The following is a 25,723-nucleotide window of genomic DNA, read 5'->3' on the forward strand; positions in this document are numbered from 1 at the left end:
TTTTGAGGCAGAGTTTCACTCTTGTTGCCCAAGCTGGAGTGCAATGGCATGATCTTGGCTCACTGCAACCTCAGTCTCCTGGGATTCAAGCGATTCTCCTGCTTCAGCCTCCCAAGCAGCTGGGATTACAGGTGCATGCCACCACACCTGGTTAATTTTTTGTATTTTTAGTAGAAATGGGGTTTCACCATGTTATGCAGGCTGGTCTGGAACTCCTGACCTCAGGTGATCCACCTGCCTCGGCCTCTCAAAGTGCTGGGATTACAGGCGTGAGCCACTGCACCCGGCATCTTTAACACCTCTTCTAATAAACCAAGAGAGATTTATAGAGGAACGGAGAACAGAGGCTTGTTAATGCTTCTCTCCTTTACTTGACCCCTCCACCAGACACAATGTCTAGGATTATCTTGGATTCAGCCTTGAACATGAGCTGAGCTAGAGAAGGGCACGTTGTCAGACTTCCACCTACGGGCCCAACCCAATCCCCACCCCCAGGAATGCACTAGGCAGGCAAGACCACTTCACTCTACAGGTCTAGAGTCTACCTTAGGATAAAGCGAGTTCTTTGAGTTGCACTTCCTCACGCTTCACCTTATTGGAAGAGACTTCTCAGATAAATCCAGTTGGCTTCAAGGAACTTCAGGAGTTTGGAGGGCATTGTGCTCTGGGGAGGCCCTGGGGAAGAGTTGAAATATGACCAATATGATCTTGAGAGATCAAGCTTGAGAAAACCGTGTGAACTAAAACTGACCAGGCCAGTTGATAAAGGTTGCCTCTTCTTTAGTCTTTTGGGAAGCTGTTATGTATGTTTTTGTGTGGTTGCTAAGTAAGAAAAGATATTTGGAGTTTAACTTTTAAACACCAAATAACCTGAATGCAGATGACCATGAGCACTTACATGAGCAGTTTTATCTGGTGATAATGTAATTGTCCCCAAGGACTTTGTCAAGTCCTGCAAGACAATCAAGTTAACAAGCACATCCCACTGGAAGGTGGTCCTAGAATGGTTAGTGATTCCCTTTTTAGTTTTCTTACAGAATGATGAGTTTGAGTGAAGCTAAGGGGAAAGCAAGACAAAGGGGAACTGAGATATATGTGTGTGTGTGTGTGTGTGTGTGTGTATGTCTCCAGCATAGTATAGTATATTTCTTTCCTGGCACTGTCTCATTTAACTATAAAGCTTACTTTGTTAACCCAATTTTACTGATTTAAAGAATGGAATCAGAGGTCAGGTAATTTACTCAGCTTGTCAAGACAATGAACTGTAAAAAGAACCCAAGAAATATTCTGAAATACATACTCTTTTTCCAAGGTAGTAACTACTTGTTCTTTTTGATATAAAGGAATTATGATTTAATACAATGTTGGTCTATGCAGACTTTCCTCCAACAGACATTTCGAGCTTAAGAAACACATTTATAAGTGGCTTTTTAATCTTCCTTTCCATTGCACAGTAGAAATCAGATTTGGATCCTTCTAGAATTCAGAAGGGTGGCATAGGGAGTAGTGTATGGAGAGCAGAGTGGAAATCACATCTGGGAGGACTGAGGTTTGAGTGGGGTGGGATGAAGGCACTTCTGGTCCCCTACTCTGGAGTTTCCTGGAGAGGATCTCTGGAGTTTGAAGGAAGTTTAGCTTGTGAATTTGTGGTGTACGGTAGCAACTCCCAGGGCTACCAACAGACGGTGAGAAGGAACTGAGAGGAAATTCAGAGCATGTACTTGTTATAGAGTCAGTGGGTATGAGGAGGGCAGGGAAATCACTCAAATTGAGTGACTGAATTAGATAGCATAAACAAACATACTGTTGTCCCATGAAAGAAGGGGATAGGGAAAGACAATTTAGGTGTCAATTAAAAAAAAAAAGGCACTTTTGACAAACCCAGCTGTGCCTCCTGCAGTGAGATAGGCTAGTCCCACACCCGTGGTAGCATTTTTCATGGTAAGTGCTGGATTCCTTGCTCAGGGTTTGGATGCCTGCAGCCTCTGCTTCCCCGCCCCCTGCAAGCTCCACCTGCTCCAGCGGCCTCTACAGGAATGGAAAGAAAATTGGTCGGAATCCACTGCTTGGTCCTGGAATCAACTTCCCAGTTTCCAGACAAGAAACTCAGGAGAAAACAAGTGAAGTTCTCTCAAGACTTGGCACACACTGTACGCCATCTCTTAATCGCAAAAGTTTTCTCCATGTTGGAAGAGCCCACCCCCTTCTAATTGTGCAACCTCTGTAACTGCCCAGACCGTAACACTTTCCCTAGTTCCACACCCCATGCTTGAGTGTGACGGTACCACTGTTAAGTCTTGCCTTTCCAAGTTCCCATTTTCTTTGTTGACCAAGTGAGACCCAAATTGCTGGACCCCGCACCCTGCGGTCCCTGCACTCTTTGACCTTAAGAGTCAGAAGCTCGTAGCTCAGGCAGGGGCTTTTCTGAAGGAAGAAGTTTGGTTGGATTCATCCCCTCGCTGCAAAAGCCGAGGAATTCTGCAGCAATGCAGGACGTTACCCCTTCCATCAAGAAGTTTCCAGTATCGCCGGATACATTTAAATGGCAGCCTAGAATAATCTCATGCTAAGGATTTTGTTCCTGACCCAGGTTGAGGCAGAGGAGAAGGTGTAAAGGAGGCAACTTCACGTGTTCAGCTAGTTTCACAAGGTGCTTTGTGGCCTGCTAGCGCCAGGATCGTCGTTCTGTTGGCCCCGAGGCTGGACAGGATTGGTTCCAATGGATGGAGTCTCAATAGTTTTGAACTGGAGCTGGCTCAAATTTCCATTTCAATTACAGAGAGGAAGAGATAGATTAGACTGGACCACCTACCCGAGATTATTTCCCCTGCCCCGCTCTATTCTCAAGACCGGATCTCCCTGTTACACTCTTCTAAGGGAATCGACTGTACCCTGGCGGGGCGCGCCAGGACCCCTGGGTTGGGACAACATGCTGCAAAGAAAATAAGTGAAAAGGTTCTTCAGTGAACTCTTTTCATACAAAGAGCCGTAGATTCCGATATCCAGGCCAAACTCTCCAAAAACCCCTCCTTTCCTTTGGGGCAAGGGTGGGAGGTTGCCGAGGGGGTGGGTGGGGTAGGTTGGATTACCCAGATAATTGCTTTGGCTTTCGTTTTCCTCCGCAATAAAAACCGCGCCACGCCAGATCAAGATATTCTCATAGTGATTGTTAATCAATCGCCATCCTCCTGCTTTAGGGGCTAATGTTGATGTCTTAAGTAGTTATTTACAAGTGCAGCAGAAAGGCTTTTTTTTTTTTCTTTTTTTTAACGAGGCACGGCTACTCACCTATTCACGTTTGCTTTTTTAAAGCTTCGGTCAACACGACGCTCCCTGGTAATTCCTTTGGCTGTACTGAAATTTAACGCGTCTCTTTTTAATACAAAGCTCTCGGGATGAGGGCGGGTGGAGCCTCCGGGCGTGGGCGGGTAGCCCAGCCCTCTGAGCCCAGGAATGAAACCCGAGTTCTAGCTAAACTTTTCAGAGAAAGGCAAAAGCGACTTCTGATGGGCTTTTCGGCTGGGAGGGGCGGAAAAATTAGGCAGACCCGGAGTTTCCGTAGGCTGATAAACTTGCTCCTCTTCCCCCTCGGGCTATCCCGGCCTAGTAATGGAGACCTGAAAAAAATCTAGACTTATTCTGGGGTCTAAAAAGTAGATATGTGGCACGAAAAAAGTAATTGTCCTGGTTTCTTAAAAAGCACCAAAAAGTGGGAATGGAAGAGTAGACGAGAGAAATTGTTTCCAAGGAGGAAGGTTTTGCAAGTTTTGTACGAGTTTGGGTGGGTCATCTACCCAGGCGCACGGGAAAGGTGTGTCTGCCACACCTTTTGCGAGCCCAGGAAACCAGAACCGCTCCAGAAAATCCTGATTTTTTTTTTCCTTTGTAGCCCGCACGGGTCAAGCGCGCGGGGGCCGACCAACACTTCCCAGGTCAGGTCGAGCTGATTGCTCCCAGCTCGCGCTCCGAAATGCGGTGCTGAACCAAGGGAAGGAGGAGGCGGGGAGGAGGGCAGGCAGTTGCATCCTCGCGAGTGGGGAGTGCGAGACCTCCTCAGCTCCAGCCAGCTGGGTGAATGGGGCGCGCACGGCCCCGTAACGCCGAGCGTGGATAAAATATGCTAGGACTGCGCTTCTCGGGCTCATCAAGGCTGCGGGAGCCTCCCCGAGCCATCATCCTTCGTAATTGCAACCGTCAATCAACACTTCAAGACAAAGTCAGAATCGGGAAGGGCGAGCCCTGGAGGCCAGTCTTGTCGGAAAGAAGGAGGTGGAGGGGAGGTGGGGGGAAAGGAGAGAAGTTTGCCAGAAGTTGGCAGAGGGAGTGCAAAGAAGTTGAGAACGCACAAGGTAGTTGAGCAGAGCTGTCCCCCGGTCCCACCACCGACTCCCGGACCTCCCGGGTTCTAATCTCTGGTCTCCGCCACCAGTTACAATTCCCGCAGCGGCAAGTAAGGGGTGGGTTCCTAAATGTGCTTCCACTAAGAGGTAGAGTGGCAGTTGCTAAGATGTCCCTGACGGAGGATGAGATGCGTCTGTCCGCCCGCGATAGGTGCATTTATGGGTTGATCCAGACCACCGCTGGCGTCGGCGTTTAGACCACACAGACCCCGTTCCACCTATTGACATCTCAACTGCTTTCCCTTCCCATAGCCGCTTGGCTCTCTTCACACTGCGGCCTCGGCAACCCAGAACCATTCCCAAGTAACCCATAACCCATCTTAGACTCCTCGAACTCGGGTTCCTCCTCCCACAACTTCCTTTCTGAGAGGGCTTTCTGGGGGAAGCCCAGGCCCATCCAAGGTCACTGCGCTAGCGGGTCCCCGGCTTCAATAGGAGTCCCTCACCCAGCAGAACTGAAGGGTCAAAGGACCAGAGTGAGTGCTCGGAAGGAGGAGGGAGTTCTGAGGGCTAAGAAAGAGTGCACTTGGAGGGCAGTAATGAGCTTGACGCTGGAAGCCTGGTGCTGCCGCCCCTTCCTCTGCATCTGCCTCCAGGATGGAGACCCCGCTGCTTCCTTAAATCCCTAGCGGAGGGACCTGAGGAAGGTTTGTGTGCCCTCAGGTCTCTGGCAAGAATCAATTCCTGTGGAACATTCCTTGCCTCGTCCATTGCTGGAGGGGATCTTGACATCCTTCCAGGGGATCTGAAATAGGGTTGCCCCCAGGGAGCTTTTCCCATTGTCGGGGTGGAGGCCTGGAGCGCCGAGGGCTTAGGCTTCTGAGCTAGGAGTTCACTTGGTTCTTAGGAAAGGCCGTTTTCTCTCGCTTGAGACTTTCTGCTCTTTCATTCCCCCTCCAGTTCGCTGCTACGCTTAGGTGTCGGCCTGGACTAGACTTTCAAAGCAAAGGAAAGGGCTTTGATATAAGTTCCTCCGTGAATTTTTTTAAAGCATGGATTTTTAAAACCCCGTCCCCAGCCACTATTCCCTCCCGCACCCCTCCCATTTTGTGAGGATTTTTCTTTCCTGGAAAGTCTACCTGCGGAGAGATAAATGAGTGCCAGCTGGCCTTTTGCCACCACCACTCTCCATCTTTCGGGGATGTGGTGGAAGGGTACACTGGCATGGACCGAAAAGTCGCTAGTGTGGCCTAAGCAAGTCCCTTCTGGCCCTGGCAGCTGGTGTTATGAGCATGGTCACAAAGCTTGCCTCACTAGATCAGCCTCAGCCTCAGTCTCAGCCTCAAGTCAAGGCAGGGTTTCTTGATACACTACAATTTCAAGGTCCTGTCAGACCCTTTTTCAACTTCTTTCAATTCTCCTAACTTCCCCCTGCTTCACCAAGCAGAGGTGAAATCACCATCACACACAGGGTTGGAGGCTTCCTCTCAGGACCAAGGGTCTAGAGTCCTGCATGCTTGCCAGGCTAGGATCTGGGAAAGGTGCTGTATCATAAGTGTCCCCATAAATTCTTGGAACTGCTGTGGGAGGAAGTTCTTCTTAATTAAGGCTTTGAAATAAACTGATTTTCAAAGTTCAGGAGCAAAGCAGGGCAACCACTGCAATAAGCCCTGAAACTGACTCCCTTTCTTTATTTTCTTAGTTCTCAGTGATATTTAAAACAACCAGGAATACTGGAATGTGGTGACAGTGATACTTGATACTATCATGAAAATTGGAGCTTTTGGCAACTTCAGCCCACTTCTCCATACAAACTAATGGGCAGGCCTTCATAAGTTTAAATGTTTCCAGGAAACCTGAAGTTGCTACTAAAGCTGAAGCCTAAATAACTTTGATCCTGAATATATACTGAAGAGCAAAATGACAAATCAGTTAAGAGAGTCAGTAGTACCTGAATTGCCAGGTGTGAGTGGGTAATAAACAACCCATTTTATATAAATTATGCACTGCAAAGATTGAAATAATTTCCAATTCACCAAATACCGGACTGAGCAGTTTCAATGTGTAATCTCTATACCATTCAAATAGAATAAACTTAGATCTTTTGAGATTCAAATTCACCCCCTTGTGGGTGGACTCTGATAATTACTTCGTTGCACAGCAGACCCTGAATATGAGGCATTTCGCATGCAGTCAGGAGGCTGGAAAGAATGTTTTTCATCTTGTTGGGAGGAGATCTGAAAACTTTGAAAATGCGGCTGGGCTGGTGGTCGAAGAGCTTGCATAACAGATGGTTCTTCAAAACATTTTTTAAATGCTGGGCCTCGGCCTCAAGTGGATGGTCCCATCAGACAACAGAATGAAAAAGTACAGCCTGGACTGATCCTTGTATTCTGTGTGGAAACACAGGTCACTAAAACTGGAAAGTCTGTCGCTTAGATGATCTTGGGCTCCAGTCCAGGGTCTTTTAAAAGTGAGCGAAGGGACTAGGGCGCAGGCTGGGGAAATAGGAGTGGCTGCCCCTTCCTCTAATTCTAATGAGTGAGCTCTTGGCTTGTGGCCCGCCTCTCATTGAGCCGAGACCCTCGGCCCCTTCAGGGCGCCGGGGCCCACGTGTCGCCTCTCCAGGGTCTCAGTGCCCTGGGGAGTTGAAGCTGGAGGACCCTTGACCGCCGACCAACTCTGCACGTAAGAACAGTCAGCTGAATTTTCTCCTTTCAGTGGTTTAAATGGGCGTTTAACTCCCCTTCATCTCCTCATCCGACACACTAGCTAGGGCACACGCCCACACGCGCCCCCATCCCTTTTTGCTTCCCCTCAGTTCGAGGAAATTGCCGCTCTGGCTGCTTCTCCTTCGCCGCCACGCTCAGACAGAGGTCGCTTCTGACTAGCTGTAAGACCCGGCTGCATTTACATCCCCCCCCGCCCCGGGCCAGGGTGGGGTGGGAGGGGGCGAGGCGGGGTGAAGAGGTTGGGGCAGGCCGGGGGACTGGAGCCTGAGCCTCATCCTTATTGGCTGGCGGCTAGGGTCCGACCTGAGTCCGGAACCCGCGTCCCCATTCACTGTCTTCACCCCTCAGTCCAGCCTTTCCCCCACCCCTGGCCTCACTTACCTCCTTCTCCCCCGCGTCTTCCCCGCGTCCTTCCCAGCACCCTCACCCTCGGGGCTGGGAAGGGCCGTTCTCGGACCCGCGCGGGGAGTGGACCAGGCAGGAGAGGGAGGTTGGAACTTCACAACTCCACACTTGGCGATAGTGAGCGAGAGGGAGGCAGAGAGAGATAGGGGGAAGGGGCGGAGAGGAGGGGAGAGAGAAGGGAGGCGAGAGAAAGAGGAGAGAGACCCCTGCCGATCCTGAGCCAGAGGGCGGTGGAGGGAGGGGAAGGAGTCGTCCGAGCCGTCCGGGAGCAGTGGCAGCAGCACAGCAGAGGCGGCAATAGCAGCCCCGCGGTGGCCTCCGCTGCCCGCCGGGAGCTCGGCGGTTCACCGCTCCGCGCCCCGGGCAGCTGCGTCCTCGCCACAGCCGCCGCCTGCGCCCTTGCGGAGCCGAACCAGAGTGCCGGGAAGCTGTCTTCCTCTCCTCCTTTCTTAACCCCGACCTCCTCCTCGCAGCTCGGGGGCGGCTCCGGAGCTGTGAGACCGGACAGGGCTCAGAGGTCCTGCCTGGCAGCCCCAAGGAGGCGGAGGCACGCTCTGGCGAGGCGAGAGGGTTGGGTGAGCGGGCACCCCGGTCGCGCCTTCCTTCTTTTCGCGGGAGTTGAATCTGTGCTGCCCGTGTCCAGGTGCTGGGCTTCCGGACCGACACGGATACCCCGTCCCCGCCCGCGGTCGCCTTGTCATGCTGCCCAAAGTGGAGACGGAAGCCCTGGGACTGGCTCGATCGCATGGGGAACAGGGCCAGATGCCGGAAAACATGCAAGGTAAGGAGGCGCCGCGCGGCGCTCCGGCTCCCGCGGCTTCCCCACCCCCGGGCTCGCCCTGCAGGCTTCAGCCTCCCGCCCCGCTGGGCGCTCGCAGGCGCGGGAGTCAAGCCCCCTCCCCAGGTGCAGGCATAAAAGTTTATGGCTCTTGAACAATGTGGGACAGAGGTTTGTCCAAGCAACGTCTAATTGGCCGCTTCTAATTAAGGAAAGAGAGGCTTCCAGCTCTATGGCAACCCAAGCAGGGCAGCTTCAGGCTAAAGGTACTTTAGAATAGTAAGATCATTCTAAGAAATGGAACGGCTCACTGGACGCCCGAACAGGTTCTCCGTCATTGGAATTGGTTTGAGCTGTACTTCAACCAGTACTCTTGTGTGGAGGGAGGCGACCCAGTCTAGGAGAGTCAACTACAGAAAGAGGTGACCCCCGAAAGGATTGTCTCAGCGGTATTAGAATGCATGTGACCACCCCAAAAGCCCAGGCGGACACCCGTAGCCAGCTTGGCTTTGGACATTTCAAAACTGCTGGCAGAAATGAAGGGAACAAGTTACCCCAACCCCATCCCCTGTACGCGTAGTGCTGAGTGAGTTGGGGGTGGGAGTTGGGGGGGGCGGGCAGTGGTTCGTTTATTGCGCCCTTTTAAAATCTGAAATCTGAAAATATGGAAGTCCCATTCGTTTTCCCAGCTCTCCACTGCCAACAAAAAACAAATCCCGCTGGCTATATTTTCTCCGCATTCCAAAATAGCAACTCTAGATCTGGCTTGTATTAAGCCCTTCAGAAGTTTATCTCATTTGCTCTGGGCCCGGGAGGGAACAATGCTAGGAAAAGTCACCGGTGCTCTTCCATCCTCGCCCCTTCCAGGGTGCAGGATGTGCGGGCCGGCGGGCCTGTGATCCCGGAACGCTTCCTGCCATCCCCTTGCGCGAACTTGAAAGGGCTGGGAGGTGTTGAGAGCAGAGTTCAGGGCTGTGCACTCTGCGGTGCTGAGTGGGCGGTGCGCCCGGGCGCTCAGGCCCGGGGACCTGTCGTCGCCCTACCGCGGAGGGGAAAATACGTAGCTGGAGGGCGTGCGCCTTGCGGGTGTGATCCGTTACCCCATCGGTCATCCTGGGGTCTCTCCAAGCCTCTAGGTAGGGCTGTGAGAGTTCCCCGGAGCTGAGGCCCCAGAGGCTGACCTGTGGGTCTGGCTGCTATGGGAACCCGGCTGGTCCAAAGCAGGCTTTCTTCTGGGCACCTGGAATTCCAGCTTAGTGTGAGGCATCGGGGAAGTGGCGCGGGGAGGCTGAGCTGGGGGCCTCAGCCGGCAGCTCCGGAGAGCGCCTATCCTTGGGGTCGCTGGGTGAGGCCGGCACGATTCTTGGCTCCAAAAGGAAAGTTTCTGCTTCTTGTTCTGGCGGGAGAAACCAGAGGCTTATTTTGAGAGCGGAGAGAGAAATGTTACTGGTAACGTTTTCTTTGGAAAGTTCGAGAGGGGTCTTGTATACACACTACCTACTAACCCCAAACCAGAGAAGTAGTTTTCCTTTGGTGCCTGGGCTCAGCAGTCGCCACTCGCTCAGCCTATGGTTCGAAATCAGCATGGGACGCGCGGGGCAAGGCTTCGTCAGAGACTAGAGGCCTGCCCGTTGGGAGGAGCCCCTGGGGATGGGCACCCCATTCTCTTGCTTGCTCTGTTTCCCACCTGGGACGCCTCCGTAGTCCGACTCGTGGGGGAGCCCAGAAAGACGATTCACTACTTAGCCCCGGGACAGCGCAGCGCGCCCAACTTTCAGGGAACTTTGTGCTCCTCTCTGAGACCCTAGCTTTCCAAGGCACCGTCCGTTCTTTCTCTAGACCGACACTGGGGAAGAGTGTGGGCGCTTCTTTGCCCCGATGGGTTCGCTTCCCCAAACGCCTACGTCGGCTGCACCAGGGCACCTGGGAAATTCTGAAAGGTGCCCAGGCCTCACACAGCAGCGTCTCTCTACTCGGCCTCTGTCTTTGGGTTTTTTCAAGAGGGTCTCTACCTCATGCCTCGGTCTTTTTTCCGATGTCGGGTCCCCGAGGTAGACACGGAGTCCCTCTGAAAGCAGTTACCCATCTGTGCCCCTTTGGTGTAAAGTTGGAGTTTACTTTGTTGTGGGAAGGGGAGGTAGAAAAGATCACACTTGGGAAAGTGCGCTTTTCGCCTTATTCCTAAAACGTGCCTGAAGACTGTCATCGCGATTGTTAGGAGAGCTATCAATGTCTAGGGGCTATAAAGGAATTTCTGAACCCTCGGCCCTTCCCAAACCCCCAGGTTCCTAAAACCCTAGGCGGGGGTCTCTTGGGGCTGGGATTCAGGCTGGTACCGCTGGGAGGACCGCGCCTAGCATCCCTTTATTAATATTTCACGAAGGCAGGGTCCTGCCTCCTCTGGAGCCTCTTTTCTCGAAATTTTCCCAAACTCTGGTTAACTCACTCCCCTGTAAGCGCCACCCTAGGACTCTGTGAACCAGGAAGAGACGCGTCAACTCCGCGGGTCTGCGCGCAGTCCTCAGCCGCAGTGCTGCAAGTGACCCCCTCGACGGCTTCCCGACCGAAGCGCTCGGGAACCAAAGAGAAAAAAAAAACTTTATTTTCAAAAGAATAAGTCATCACTGCGGCGATACTGTGGCCAAGGACTTCGGCGATGGGGTGGGGGCTATTTCTCTTTCCTTTTTGGTAAACAAATCAGAGGAAACTTCTGTCCGGCCGTGGGTTTCCCATCCCCCACCTGCCCCACCCCCTGCAAACGACACTGATTAACTTAAAACAAACTCGGCTTCGTGTTTGTGCGCCGTTGGGTAGCAGGAGGTAGAGCCTGGGCGAGAGCCTGGTGCGTCCACGGGTTTGGCCGAAGAGTGCCCAGGGGAATGCGGGCACGGTCCCGGCTGCGCAGACCTGCGGGTGCCCGCCCACCCGCGCCCCTAGCTCCCATACTTGACCTGTGTGGATGTGGAGTCTCCGGGAAATACCGGATCAGGCACTTCCTGGGGTCTCCTGGTCACTGCCCTTCCTGTGCATAGTTTGTCATCTTTTCAGCTGCGAAGACGCCTTCGCGGGTCTGCATCCGGAGCAACGCTGTTACCCGATCCCGGCAGTGAGCCGCGCCGCGCGTCGTCGCGGCCTGATTTCTGTTTAACTTTAACAGGGCGATCTCGAGGTGTTTATATTTTGCTATGATGATCGGAAACATGTGAGGTTCATTACAGGGCTTCAATACTTTGAAACCAAAACCCTCCCGTGTGCCTTTTACTCTTCTGGTATTTTTCCCCGTACGGGCGTCCTCTATTTTCTTTTTCCTTCCTTTTATTTTCCCAGATTTTCAAACGTGAGGAGATGAAAGTATCCAGAATAGAAAAGTACTGTCAATACGGAACTGAATGTTTCGATTATTCTAACAGATCTGAACGTTGGGAGCCTCAGGTTGTTTAGTTCAAGTGGGCTACTCCTGAGAAGCGGGTTTCTGGGGCTTCAGTTTCTCTGTCGGACAGAGTTTGCAAATTGGTGCTGCCGTCTCTGTAAGCAAGGTGCACTTGCAGCAAACCACTTCAAGAGGGAGGGAATAAAGCCTGCGCTTGTTTCTCTACCTTAGGCGAAGGTGACATTTTGGAACTTAACTTCATAGGGATTTAAAAGAAATTCGAAACTGTTACTTTATGCAATTCATTTCTCTATTTGCTGCTTTGTGGAGTTATGAGACTTGTGTTTAAAAGTAGTCAGTTTAAAATGTTAATAGAAGAAGTTGGAATTGTTTGGGCACATGGAATTATATAAGGTGCATGCTCATTGATGACAAAAGATGTTTTACTTGTAAAAATAGTTCAGTAAGACCTTGCTAAAAATTGTTTTTATTTTATATTGTATATTTTACCATGTGATATTTGCCCAGCAATCACCAAAATGCTTTCTGTTGCGGGATTAACAGCTACATGTAAATTAATTGAATATGTGTATACATTTCTCTTTTTGTTTCAGTGTCTCAATTTAAAATGGTGAATTACTCCTATGATGAAGATCTGGAAGAGCTTTGTCCCGTGTGTGGAGATAAAGTGTCTGGGTACCATTATGGGCTCCTCACCTGTGAAAGCTGCAAGGTTTGCTCACACATTGCTACCTGAAAAATATAATGTCCAACACCAAAATAAACCAGTGGATTACTTCTTTTAAGCTAAATTTAGGCTCCCTTGTTAAAGACTCAACTAAAAATGACAAAGAGGGAGAAGGAGAGTCTTAGGGAGATGATTCTTAAAAGTGTGTGTCTGATTTAGTTCAAAAGGCAAAGAAATTTATGCTGTTTAGAAAACTTTGCCAGTCTCATGGTTCTAAAATACTTTATTGTAGTAAAGTGATATAGCTGTAGAAAGACTTCCATTTCTAACAGTCCTAAATATTGATTTTGCTTGACTTATATGTATTTAAAGCATCGTTGTTCTTGAGAGGGAATATGACAAAGTATTTCCCAAATACATTTTAACTTCAGAGTATTTCTGTGCTACAAGTCTAAACATTTTTTATCCACAGACATAAAAGCCTAAATTCCCAACTGTGTGATTTCATCTTGAGTTATTCCAAAATAATTTTAAGGATTTTTTGAAGTTTATATCATAAAGACTAAGAAATCAGATTTTAGTTTTTAATATAATACTTTTTATAAATATATTGTATAACCTATTTAAATACATGGATTTTAATATGTAAAATATGCTATATTGTTAATATAAATTATACTTTAAGAATTTATCTCAGAACTTTTTAATATATTCCCAGTAAATTCAGTATTCACTATTTTTCAAAGTTTTTTGTTTGTTTGTTTGTTTTTGTTTTTAAGTGGAAAACTTAGTACAATTACTTAAACCACCACCAGGAAAATCCCTCCATTCTCCATTCTTTATAACAAAGTAAGAATGTTTCTCTTTGTGGCGAGTAGGTTAAATATGAATACTATCCTGGTAAAGCTCTTATTATATTATAAAGCTACACATTTTATTTTTGATTAACTCTTTATATAAAATATAAGGAAAACACATACCCTGTGTGCTACAATTCAGCTATCTGTGATACATGCTTTTTCTTTCCATTAGTTTTGCCTTTTTAAAAACAGTCCCCATATTTGAATGTATTCCAGTGGAATTATGAGCATTTTCCCATTTTACTCTTTAAATCCTTTTGCTTTTAACTATCCAGTGTTGACATTTGTTAAAAAAAAAAAAAAAAAATCTGAGGTGTTTTGCTATTCAGTTTTTTCCACTGGCATTTTTCAATGGTTTATCACTGAAATTATATCAGACTACTTGAAAACAATGCCAGAACTTTATGAGTACCTCTATCTGGAACATGTGGGATAATAGGAAAACAGATTTAAAAAAAAATTGATCAGTATAGATTGTATTTTTTCTGACTGTTGGGATGAAATGGTGTGTAGCCAAATCTCCCCAAGATTTGACTTAATTCTTCAAGAATATAACTGATACCAGAAAAATCTCCACCATAGCCTGGCACAGTTTGGGAAGGTTGATGTTGCTGAAATGTAAAATAAACCACAGAACCACATAAGGGCTCAAATAGTGCAATGAAAGGATTTACTGGTGATTTTCTTAAAACGAAACAATGGAGAACACGGATGTTAGATTTATAATACGTCTCACTATTTTCTCTGTCTTATAGGGATTTTTTAAGCGAACAGTCCAAAATAATAAAAGGTACACATGTATAGAAAACCAGAACTGCCAAATTGACAAAACACAGAGAAAGCGTTGTCCTTACTGTCGTTTTCAAAAATGTCTAAGTGTTGGAATGAAGCTAGAAGGTAAGATTCTTCTAAAGACTACTGCCTATTAAAACTCTCCAAGGACATGGACTTTAAAACAACATTGTACTTATAGCATGGTAACGTTATTTTCCCAGCATTTTAACACTACTGAAAATACTGTAAGATCTTTCTGTGTTTCGTCTGCAGAATAGTATGAGTCTCATTTAATCATGGTGACATCTACTAGGAAGAAAATTTAAAATATTAGTTGTCTTCCCCCCCACCCCCTTTTTTTTTAGTTTGGGGAGCAGATTCATTTGACACAAAAAAGGAAAAAAGATCAGGTTATGAAAATAAGACTAAAACAATCCAACTGAAAACAAGAATAATTTGTAAAACTATTAAAAGTAAAATACCCTTTAAGTTTTTAAATCAAGATACCCTAGGAAAAGTTTGATTTCAATCCTTTTTAAAATAGGTGTGCTTGTCATAAGTGTTAACTAATTTCATGATTCTTAAGCAAGAGTTAAAGCCTTTAATGGTGAAAAGGAGTTTCTCATGTAGGATATTTTTGGTAGTGTAGAAATGTATTTTTTTAAAAGATAATGACTGAGGCTGCAAAATAAAAAATTGAGAATCAAGAAACATGAAAAATAATGAACTATTAAATTATTAGCAAAGATTTGACAAGAACAAGAAAGTGGCTCCTCAAAAACCACACTTGAACTTTGTTGAAAGGGCAGACCCTATACTACAATGTACAGATTGGCAGGCAGTAAAGTTAATATGTGACTGCTGTAAATAATTTGTAGTTCATGTACTACTATAGTATGTTGCTGCTTTCTAGCCTCTGACCTACTGGCTTTTCATGGATTAAATATACTGCAAATAAAGCAATAACAAGGGATACATATCACCGATGGTGCTAGATACAAGAGTGCATTTTATTTGATCAATGAGGGACAGGCTATTTTTATTTGGAACTTTTCTGTTATATGGAACTCATACTTGATAGAAATATAAAAAAAAATCATATAAATCTGCTGAATAGCTAACACACTTCTTCCGAATAGAGGTAGCCACTTTGGTTATTATGAGGACTGTTAATGTCAGTATCATTTTTAAGAGATCATGAAAGGAAATAATTGATGCTTATTAATTTTCTTATTATCAATCACTACTATTTCCCAAATAGCAAAATATTGTGGTAGATGCTTACTACACTAAGAGACTCAGAAGATAAGTAAATGTTGTGATTTTGCATGTCATTTAATTCCTTTTCAACAAAAATAATAAGGCTACATTTCTTTACCTTAAATAAACTTTCTTTCTTTTTTTTAAATTAAGCTTTCATAATTGTAAATCACTTGTGGTACATGCTCATGCTTCCTTAGGAGTGATATGAAACAATTGAATATTCAATAAATTATCATCCAGATGAAAAACTGTTTATAACCTTGTGCAATATTCTGTATACCTAGAATTCACAATAAATTTTTAATGTGATACTAATCCTAAGATAAAAAGCTGAAAAACTTAACCTCCAGCAAGTTCAATATGTCACAAGCTATCAAAGGTCTCTAGTTTCTGTCTAATTGCCATTGGCCACTATGGACTTAGAGGGAACTGCTAACTAACTTATTAGTCATGGCCGCAGACTCCACACACCACTGTGGCACAAGACTGTCTTGACAGCTTCTGAAATGAGTTTGTTTTAATTATGTCCAATTCTACTTAAATTAAAAGCAATAACTGGTCGTCATCTGATGTGGGCTCATCAAGTCCAGGTGAAAATGATTTTCCAAGAAGAACATGTCCCCAACTCTTTTGTAATTGCAACAAGGTAGCCAAAATGGCTTTCAGGGAGGAAGGTATCTTAAATTGGGAAAGTATTCACAATTTAATCCAAAAATGGGTTACTCAATTCCACACCCCCGCAAAAGAAAACCCCAAAGCAGTTTGGGTTTCCATAAGGAACTGGCATAATAAAAGCATATACTCTTAGTAGAACAACTGATACTCTTTCTTAGCAATGTGAAATATTTATTTTCTTTTTCTCTCTTTTTTTTTTTTTGAGACATGAGTTTCGCTCTTGTTGCCCAGGCTGGAGTGCATTGGTGTGATCTTGGCTCACTGCAACCTCCACCTCCTAGGTTCAAGCGATTCTCCTGTCTCAGCCTCCTGAATAGCTGGGATTACAGGCACCCACCACCACGCCTGGCTAATTTTTTGCATTTTTAGTAGAGACTGGGTTTCATCATGTTGGCCAGGCTGGTCTTGAACTCCTGACCTCAGGTGATCCACCCGCCTTGGCCTCCCAAAGTGCAGGGATTACAGGTGTGAGCCACTGCACCAGGCCTATGTGAAATATTTCTATGTCTAACAAAAATGATGAACTCTCCTCAGTCCACAAAAGGGTTAATATGTCCCTACGTAGCCAAAATATTTTTTTGATGACAACACACACTTGGAGGAAGGAATTCATAAATAAAGAGGACATAGTTTTTTGGGAAATCTTTGTGGGCTATTGTAACGAAAACAACCACACACATACCACTTCTTGTCGATTTACATTTCTAAATATCTGAAGAATGCTAATAATTTGCACCTTATTTATACCTTTCCTTCCTTCCCCCCACCCCGCCCCCAACAGCTGTAAGGGCCGACCGAATGCGTGGAGGAAGGAATAAGTTTGGGCCAATGTACAAGAGAGACAGGGCCCTGAAGCAACAGAAAAAAGCCCTCATCCGAGCCAATGGACTTAAGCTGGAGGCCATGTCTCAGGTGATCCAAGCTATGCCCTCTGACCTGACCATTTCCTCTGCAATTCAAAACATCCATTCTGCCTCCAAAGGCCTACCTCTGAACCATGCTGCCTTGCCTCCTACAGACTACGACAGAAGTCCCTTTGTAACATCCCCCATTAGCATGACAATGCCCCCTCACGGAAGCCTGCAAGGTTACCAAACATATGGCCACTTTCCTAGCCGGGCCATCAAGTCTGAGTACCCAGACCCCTATACCAGCTCACCCGAGTCCATAATGGGCTATTCGTATATGGATAGTTACCAGACCAGCTCTCCAGCAAGCATTCCACATCTGATACTGGAACTTTTGAAGTGTGAGCCAGATGAGCCTCAAGTCCAGGCTAAAATCATGGCTTATTTGCAGCAAGAGCAGGCTAACCGAAGCAAGCACGAAAAGCTGAGCACCTTTGGGCTTATGTGCAAAATGGCAGATCAAACTCTCTTCTCCATTGTCGAGTGGGCCAGGAGTAGTATCTTCTTCAGAGAACTTAAGGTATGCCACCAGCTATTACAACGTACAGTACCCCTTTTAAGAGAGACCTAACTATGTTCCTAATTAATACATTCTTGGTGCTGAAAATACGTTTTCCTTAATTTTCTACTTTGTGTGATTTACAGAATAGACGTAATTTTATTACCTTGACTTCAGGACTATGGCAGCTTAACTTTATGGGGCTTTGATTCTGTGTAGCTCTTAATTTAGGGGGGTGGCATTTAACATAAAGTATGGGAAACTCGGGCTTTTTTTTCTAAATAGCAGAATATCTGTATTCCTTTTAATTCAGATGGTTTGTGGCTTAAAACATTTCAAGTCAATGTGAAATAGCACCTAGTAAACGATTTTTCTTGAAAATTACCAAGTAAAGAGCTATGTTATAATGGTGTCACCTTGAAGGTTTCTTTCAAAGGAAAAAATGCCAACATTTAGTAGTGTTTAGACTCTAAGGAATGAAAATGATACCACTGGTTAGTAGTATCAAGTAGGTATTTACTACTGTTTACCTTGACATTAGGTTGGTAAAGCCTTTGTTTTCGGAGCAGATTCCAATAGGATGTTTACTGTCATTGGATGGGGAATGGGCAAATGGTGAGTGCTAGTTCACTTGGCTTGGGATGTAGTTCTCATAATCTATGTCTTGTTGATTTTAGTGGACTGGTACATTGTAAGATAGCACTTGTTTGTATAGACATCTATGTTTAAATTCATAATTATTTTATTTCCTGAAACTCAAGTCTGAATTAATGTGGGAAAGTTATTTAGAAGTTTGGAATCTAAGAGTGGCTACCAAAACACATTTGGTAGTCAGTGGTTTCATTCCTATTTTAAAAGTGAGTCTTGGATTTGATTTCCAAGTATATTTTGTCACAAAATCAATTTCTTCATTTTGCTGTCACAGGGAGAGATGTGGCTGCTAAATATCTGTAGCTTGTGATTACCTAGGACAGGAGATTGATTGTAAAATTTCTGAGAGAAGGAAAATGCAAAGCCGACTTTTAATTTTAAGAGTTACTGTTAAATATCGTCTGTGTAAGTAGATGGTCTGGGGAATGTGGAAACCATGCAAATGGAAAATAATGCTTTCATAGCAGTCTACATTAAGCACTGTTCTTTGTACATGGAAGCAAAAAAGTTACCTGAACAGACCTAAATAAGTTGATAAAATTCCATCAGCACGCTGTTAAGACTGTGGACACATCCAGCTCTTTATTCCCATGTCCTTTATTGCTACACTTAAAAATGGCTGAAGGATACCTCAGGCTGCAAAGGGCAAGCAGAATGCACTGTGTTAGCACAATTAGGCCAGATATTTTCCGAGTATGTGTTAGTGTCTATAACCACTTTATGATAATCACAACATTTTTCATGAAAAAACAAACCACGCCAACACTTTCCTGATATTCTTACATTCAAAACTGTGTCCTTCAAAGAACAGGTAAAGTATTTGAAAATGAAAATTTAAATGATAATTTTAGATACCATTGAAAGGTTAGGTAATGTAAAAATGAGGAAAACACAGACTTTTTACAATCAAATGAACTTGATCTGAACTCTATCTTAACCCCTTAATAATGATGTCTTCATAGGCAGGTTGTTAGACTCTCTGAGCCTTGGTTTTTCTCATGTGTAACTTGCATATGTGGTGTTTGTGGAGGAGTATTGGGAGCGCAGATGTAACAGTGCTTATATTGAGGAGGTTTTCAAAGGAAAATGAGAATATGTAGATTAAGTACCCAGTATGGGAGTCTGGCATATACTACATACTCAATAAGTGGTGTTGTTTTAAATTGATATTATCATTGCTGTTTTATGAAAAATGTGCAGAATCTACATAATTTTTATATTCAGGATCAAAAACATGCAATTGTAGTCTCTTAGTTTAACATTGGCAAAAACTATTACATGTGTTATAGAGTAGTATGATTGTATTATAATTAAGTTTTTAATCAGTACTAATTAAGGACCTAAAATTGGCCAAGTGGTAAGTTGGGTATAAGGTAAATATAACGTCGAATAAAACATGTTTCCTCTCAGAGTTTATAATAAGACAGTTTCATCAATAATTATTTTTAAAAATAAAGACAGCTGCAGAGAAAAAATATATTTTACAAATCAACAAGGAAAGAAATAATGCATATTACTTTCATGTAAAAAGGAAACATTATGAAGTAAATATAGCTATCGGCAGGTAAGGCATTAAGAGGGCTGGGAAAATTTGCTTTTTCCACTATTCCTCTCTCTTCCCTCCTCTGCAGCTAAATTTTACAGTGAGCTTTTTTATATAGCACGAGGTTAAATATTTGGCTAAAATATAAATATCTTTGAGAATAGGGCATATGAAAGCATTTTCAATCAATTATGATGTTGTTTAATGCATTTATCAGTCTTTCATAAATTATGAAAAAGGAAAAAGGAAAAAAGTACAAACATGAGGGTCATCTACAAGGGGTGGGAGATGCTCCCAGAAGAGAAAGATAATTTTGACCCACTTCACAGTTTGCCTTCGGCTTACATTAAACAGGAGTGATTCAAGTATTTTTCAGTGAACAAAGAGTAGAATTCAGAAAAACTTAAGGATAGTTTCAGTAGAAAGTTGGGAGGTGACTATTGACATTTGGAAGAATTCCTTTTCTTTTCGTTTATAAATTTACTTTGTCAGAAAGCAAACCAACTCATTTGAAGCCAGCATTGAGACATCTCTAGGGCTGTGGCTTTCAAATTTTTTAACCGTACCCGCAGTAGGAAATGTATTTTACGGTGGGTGGGACATAGCGTACCAAACACATCACACAGGCGCACACACACAGAGAGATGCACAAACACACAGACACATACACACAACTAAACCAAAGTTGCATCAGATAGTACATAACCTACAAGTGATGCACTCTGATATTTTCTATCTATTCTACTTTAGTCTAATTTATTTTTTGTTTTTTACAAAATTCTGGTCACGACTCACTAAATTGATTTCATGGCCTATTAATGAGGCATGACCTGCAGGAAACCTTGCTGCTCTAGAGGAGGTTTTATCGGCCATCCATTGGCATTGCCTACCTGCTACGATTAAGGATAATAACTCTGAATAAAAGGTCTCTTCCTCCTGGCGTGACCTATAAGACATCCTTGAAACCCACAGTCTGAGTCCCCACCCTATCTTTCTGTAAAGGTTGTAATTTTAAAATACCATTTAGGAAGATAAATGCTCTTTTTTATTCAATTTGATTTTAATTATTTTTGTAGAGACAGGGGTCTCACTGTGTTGCCCAGGCTAGTCTCAAACTCCTGGGCTCAAGCAATCCTCCTGCCTTGGCCTCCCAAAGTGCTGGGATTACAGACAGGAGCCATTGTGCCTGTCTTATTCATTAAATATCTGTCCTTTTCTTGGTAACTTCACAGCAAATTACCTATCAAGTGATATACTTATTGGACAGTTTTTTTATACCTCTAAACCCCAAAGATGAAAAGTCACATATGTGCTCCTAATTAGGCAATTTTGAAATGACCTCTTGCTCACTCTCTCAGGACAAATTACACTCTCTACCATGTAGGAAAAGAGAATACAGATTTCATTTGTTTGCTAGTTAAGGGAACAGTAGGGCCAGGAAATTTGGTGGGTTGTTTTGTTTTTCTATACATCTACAGGGTGTAAAAAAAGATATTCCGGTTTTCATTCAAAATATTGGAATGAAAAAGAGGAAATTACAACTCCCCAACTCTCATAGAAACCATGGAATTTCAGAGCTGGAAGATGAAAGGGAAAAGGGTAGAGGACACATATAAGTGAGCTGCTCTGTTTTTTTAACACACTTATAAAGGACAATTTTGGTCTTCATCCAAAATAATGGCTTGAGAAAGATGAAATTAATACTCTGAAACTTGTAGCTTTTGCAACAGCAGATGTGCATCAAAAGATACTTATTGCCTAGAAATCACAAGGTTTTTCAGAACTAGAAGAGATGATTGAGATCATTTGACACCACCTCTTTTTACATATGAAGAAACTGAGGCAGAAGGGAATGTAATCTGCCTAGGATTATACAGCTACTGAATGGCAGAACTGGGACTGGTAGATTCAGGTTCAAAGAAGCAGTTCTCTTGTGTGCATTCCCTCATCCCCCACAGTGCGCGCGGGCACACGCGCGCCCACACACACACACACACACACACACGCACATACACAAATAGACAGTGTAACCTTTGACTCCAAAAAAAAAAACAGTCCTTTGCCAGTGAAGCTAAAGCAAATCTCGAGGTTATCAGAAGTCCATCACTACCATCCAATTACCAAATCACTAATAATCAGTGAGACAGATTTTCCCTGAGTCCAGATGACCCCCTGGGAGTGAATGAGACACTTTAAAAAGCTACGATAATTCTTTCAGGCTCCTGGGGTATCATTCAGTACAGTGGATTCAGCACTTCTGGGCCTTGAAAGAGTTTCTGAAGCATTCTCTAGTGCCTTACCCTCTGTGGATAGTTTACTCTCCTGGAGAATCTGGTTCAGTGACAGCATATGGGCTGTGCTCTGCAGTTAAAGCGGCCAAACTCGATTATATCCTGTGCTCTACCAGAGGCTGGGCATGTTCAGTATGGGTTTCTTGTTATGTATGCTTGTTGAGATAGTGGCACATACAATAAAATTGGAAAGATATAGAGATTAGCATGAACCCCTGCACAAAGATGACACGCATTCATGAAACTGTCCATAAAGAAAAAGAGAACACAGGATTGTAACCGTGTGATAGGTGAACCACTAATTATAAAATTTTCTGATCTTTAAACCAAATCTGTTAAGTGACCTATGCTCTTGGCTGTTTCCTTGTGTTTTTAGAAATTACGAGCTAATTCTAGACTTTTGTATTCTGCTGAAAGAGCTGTCCTTGTGAGTCAAGAAGATTGACTTTTTTTTTTCAGTTATTTTTTTCCACCTGTGTCTTGAATATCTCACAAACACAAGAGCAGTGAGAAAATAATTCCCACTTTGTTAAACAGCTAATGAATCTGGAGGATCTATTTGATCTTCTAATGAGACCAGATGTCTTAAGAGAATTCTGGGAATGGATATATCAGAACTTCCCCTCGATGAATGATTCTGATACATGTACATATTAAAAAAAATCTAAATTAATCCTGACTGAAACTCCCAACTAGCATTTCTGTGGAAAATAGGTCTCAGAGACTCAGGGAGTTTGTGCCAAAGGAATTTAGCAGCCATGCTGAAGTCAGTTCTTAAGTGTAGCTTTATCTAAAGCGAGGGCACAAGGGAGGAGCAAACCTCCTTTTTTCTCTAGCCCATTATGGAAGCTATTTGAGCAGCGTTATTTATTTATTTTTAACCTTCTAGATCCTTTTTCCTAAATCACAGTTACCTTTCCCAATACAGGCCTGTGATCTTAGAATTATTGACTCTGCCCCAATTTTAAGCTGTATTCTTTTGTAAATTTACTTAGCCCTACTTTTTTTTTTTTTAAAAGACAGAGTGTCTCTCTTTTGCCCAGGCTGGAGTGCGGTGGCATGATCATAGCTCACTGCAGCCTTGACCTTGTGGCCTCAAGCATCTTCCCACTTTAGCTTCCCAAATAGCTGGGACCACAGATGCATGCAACCACGCTAGCTAATTTTTTATTTTTTGTAGAGATGGGGTCTTGTGATGTTGCCCAGACTGGTCTGGAACTCCTGGGTTCAGGTGATACTCTCCCGTCAGCCTCCCAAAGCGCTGGAATTATAGGCATAACCCACTGTACTTGGCAGCCTTTTTTTTTTTTGAGACGGAGTTTCACCCTTGTTGCCCAGGCTAGAGTGCAATGGTGCGACCTCAGCTCACTGCAACCTCTGCCTCCCAAGTTCAAGTGATTCTCCTGCCTCAGCCTCCCGAGTAGCTGGGATTATAGTGCCCGCCACCACGCCTGGCTTATTTTTGTATTTTTTAGGAGAGATGGGGTTTCTCCATGTTGGTCAGGGTGGTCTTGAATGCCTGACCTCAGGTGATCCACCCGCCTTGGCATCCCAAAGTTTACAGGCATGAACCATTGTGCCCAGCCAGCCCTACTTTTCTATGGGAGAGATAGAGAAAATGAGAGAGAGGATCCTGCTTGGTGTCTACCACATTTACTTGCCATGTGACTCTCCTTCGCCTTCTCCTGAGAGTTGTGGTCGGGAATCATGGGTCCAACACCAGCACTCCTCGTTGACATGTGATGTCACAGAGTGATAGCCACTTTGCTTACCTTTGTTTTTATTTCTCTGGATGCAAAGTAGCTAATCTGGGAAGCACGAGGATGACACAAAGAAAATAAACATTAAAGTTTGTTTTCTAGTCAAATTTTTCAATGAATATTTTCGAATCAAAATTTGATCTCAAGGCACATTAAACCATCAATTTGCCAGTTCTCATACTCATCACAAAGTTGCCAGAATGAAATAAATTGAACTTGCATAGGTTTACAAGCAAATGATAAAACTGGTTTTTCTCCTGCTGAAAGTAGATATGAAAGTGTTGGCTGGGTGCAGTGGCTCACGCCTGTAATCCTAGCACTCTGGGAGGCCGAGGTGGGTGGATCACAAGGTCAGGAGATCAAGACCATTCTGGCTAACATGGTGAAACCCCATCTCTGCTAAAAATACAAAAAATTAGCCAGGCATGGTGGCGGGCGCCTGTAGTCCCAGCTACTCAGGAGGCTGAGGCGGGAGAATGGCATGAATCTGGGAGGCGGAGCTTGCAGTGAGCTGAGATCCGGTCACTGCATTCCAGCGTGGGCCACACAGCGAGACTCCGTCTCAAAAAAAAAAAAAAAAAGTGTTCTGTCTTTGTGAATTTGGAGAGAATGTTGGAATCAGCAGGTTTGATACATGGTCTCTAAGGTTTCTTAAGGTGTTAGGCATCTGCTTTTATATCTTCCTCCAAGCAGACCTGAAACAGAAGGCTTTGGTGTGGCTGATAGTGTTGGATGAGAATTTATGTTATTTCAGTCTTTCTTGCTTATATACGTATATTGCATGTGTCTGTTGTAGACTCAGAAAGCCATTATCTTTCTTCTTGCTTTCTTCTGAGCTTTCTTCTTGCTCACAGTTCACTGAAAGAATCCGCTCTTCTCAGTCAATGCCTGTCATGGGGCAGTGGAACATGCCCATTTACTATGAGGATGTGTATTGTTCTTTACCAGCGTATCTTGAAAGTACACCGGTCACCTCAAAACTCCCATGCACTAGTTACTTCTACTAAGATAAAATTTACTTTTCCTAAAATTTACTGTTTTTAATGTACAAATAATAGAACTCTTTCACACTTTAAAATTACCCCGTGTCCCTTTGTAATAAACTCCTCTCCCCATCCCAGTCCCTGCCAATCCTGATCTGTTTTTGTCCTTAGAGCTGTTTTTGTTACTTTTAAAAAGAAGTAAATTTGCTTTATTTGTTGAGTATACATTTACAAACTGTAGACTCAGTTTAAGCTCCCTGAAGCTTGGTTTCAGCATAGTTGAGCACTAATAGTTTCCATGGAAACATATCCTCCATGGGGCCCTGGGATATTTGGTAAGAGAGTAGTGATGATCGTAACTTCACACTGGGTCTGCTTGTTCACATGCCTTATGAGCTTCCTGTTCGTATTAACCTGTATGTTATCTACTGGAACCATGGGGAGGACATGAGAATAGCGAGGCACACCCAAGAAATCCATGTTTAACTAGCTTGACCATCGTCAGGTGTCTGAATCTGAACAGTGAGAGTAGGACCACACTGCTACTGCACACCTGACTGCCTTATTCTGTGCCCCTCCAGTTCGATATAGCCTGGTTTTGCAAACTGAGGCTTAAGCCTCGGCAGCCAAGAGCAAGTGCTTGTTCCTATTCTGATGCAGGTGTACTGAATTATGTTGTGTTCAGTTTCCTATGATGACCTTCTCTAATTACACAAAAGAAAACATAATGAATTTACATATCTTTGGGTCAGTTTATGAAAAACCATTCTCTTCAGTAATATAAGTCCTTTAAGGCCTGTTGGAAAATGGTACAGATGTGAGCATTTTCCTTGCTCTGCTCAAGGTCATATGGTAAAGGAGAAGAGAAGTAACTTTTCTCGGGCACCCACTAAGTACCTGCTCTAGTGCTAGATGCTGTCAGGCCATTTTCTAGTTTGATCTTTAGGACAGTCCTATGATGTGAGCACAGTGTATGGTCATTTGGTCAGTGTGGGAGTAAAGACAATGGCTCTCATATAACATGTTCTCTGTAGAGGATGCGTCCACCAGTCATAATGACCCACAGCAATGTCAAGTTAATTTATTAGTAAAAGTTTGTTAAATCATTCTTTTTTTTTTTTGAGACAGGGTCTCACTCTGTCGCCCAGGCTGGAGTGCAGTGGCATGATCTTGGCTCACGGCAACCTCCACCTCCTGCGTTCA

General features: G+C 44.4%; 1 protein-coding gene across 3 annotated transcripts in view; it reads left to right on the forward strand.

The window, feature by feature from the left end:
- Positions 1–25,723, forward strand: part of NR5A2 (nuclear receptor subfamily 5, group A, member 2) — a 168,446-nt gene that overhangs the window by 3,971 nt on the left and 138,752 nt on the right. The window contains exons 2-5 of one of the 3 annotated variants that reach the window (XM_011931698.1): positions 8,121–8,258; positions 12,240–12,358; positions 13,929–14,070; positions 16,667–17,313. In XM_011931698.1, the coding sequence (XP_011787088.1) occupies positions 8,121–8,258; positions 12,240–12,358; positions 13,929–14,070; positions 16,667–17,313 (1,046 nt within the window). Of the gene's footprint in view, positions 1–8,120; positions 8,259–11,047; positions 11,425–12,239; positions 12,359–13,928; positions 14,071–16,666; positions 17,314–25,723 lie in introns of those variants that run through there. The other 2 variants (XM_011931700.1, XM_011931699.1) reach the window with 2 other exon arrangements.

The sequence above is a fragment of the Colobus angolensis genome, unplaced genomic scaffold, assembly GCF_000951035.1.
Source record: "Colobus angolensis palliatus isolate OR3802 unplaced genomic scaffold, Cang.pa_1.0 Scaffold91, whole genome shotgun sequence".
Lineage (NCBI taxonomy): Eukaryota > Metazoa > Chordata > Mammalia > Primates > Cercopithecidae > Colobus > Colobus angolensis.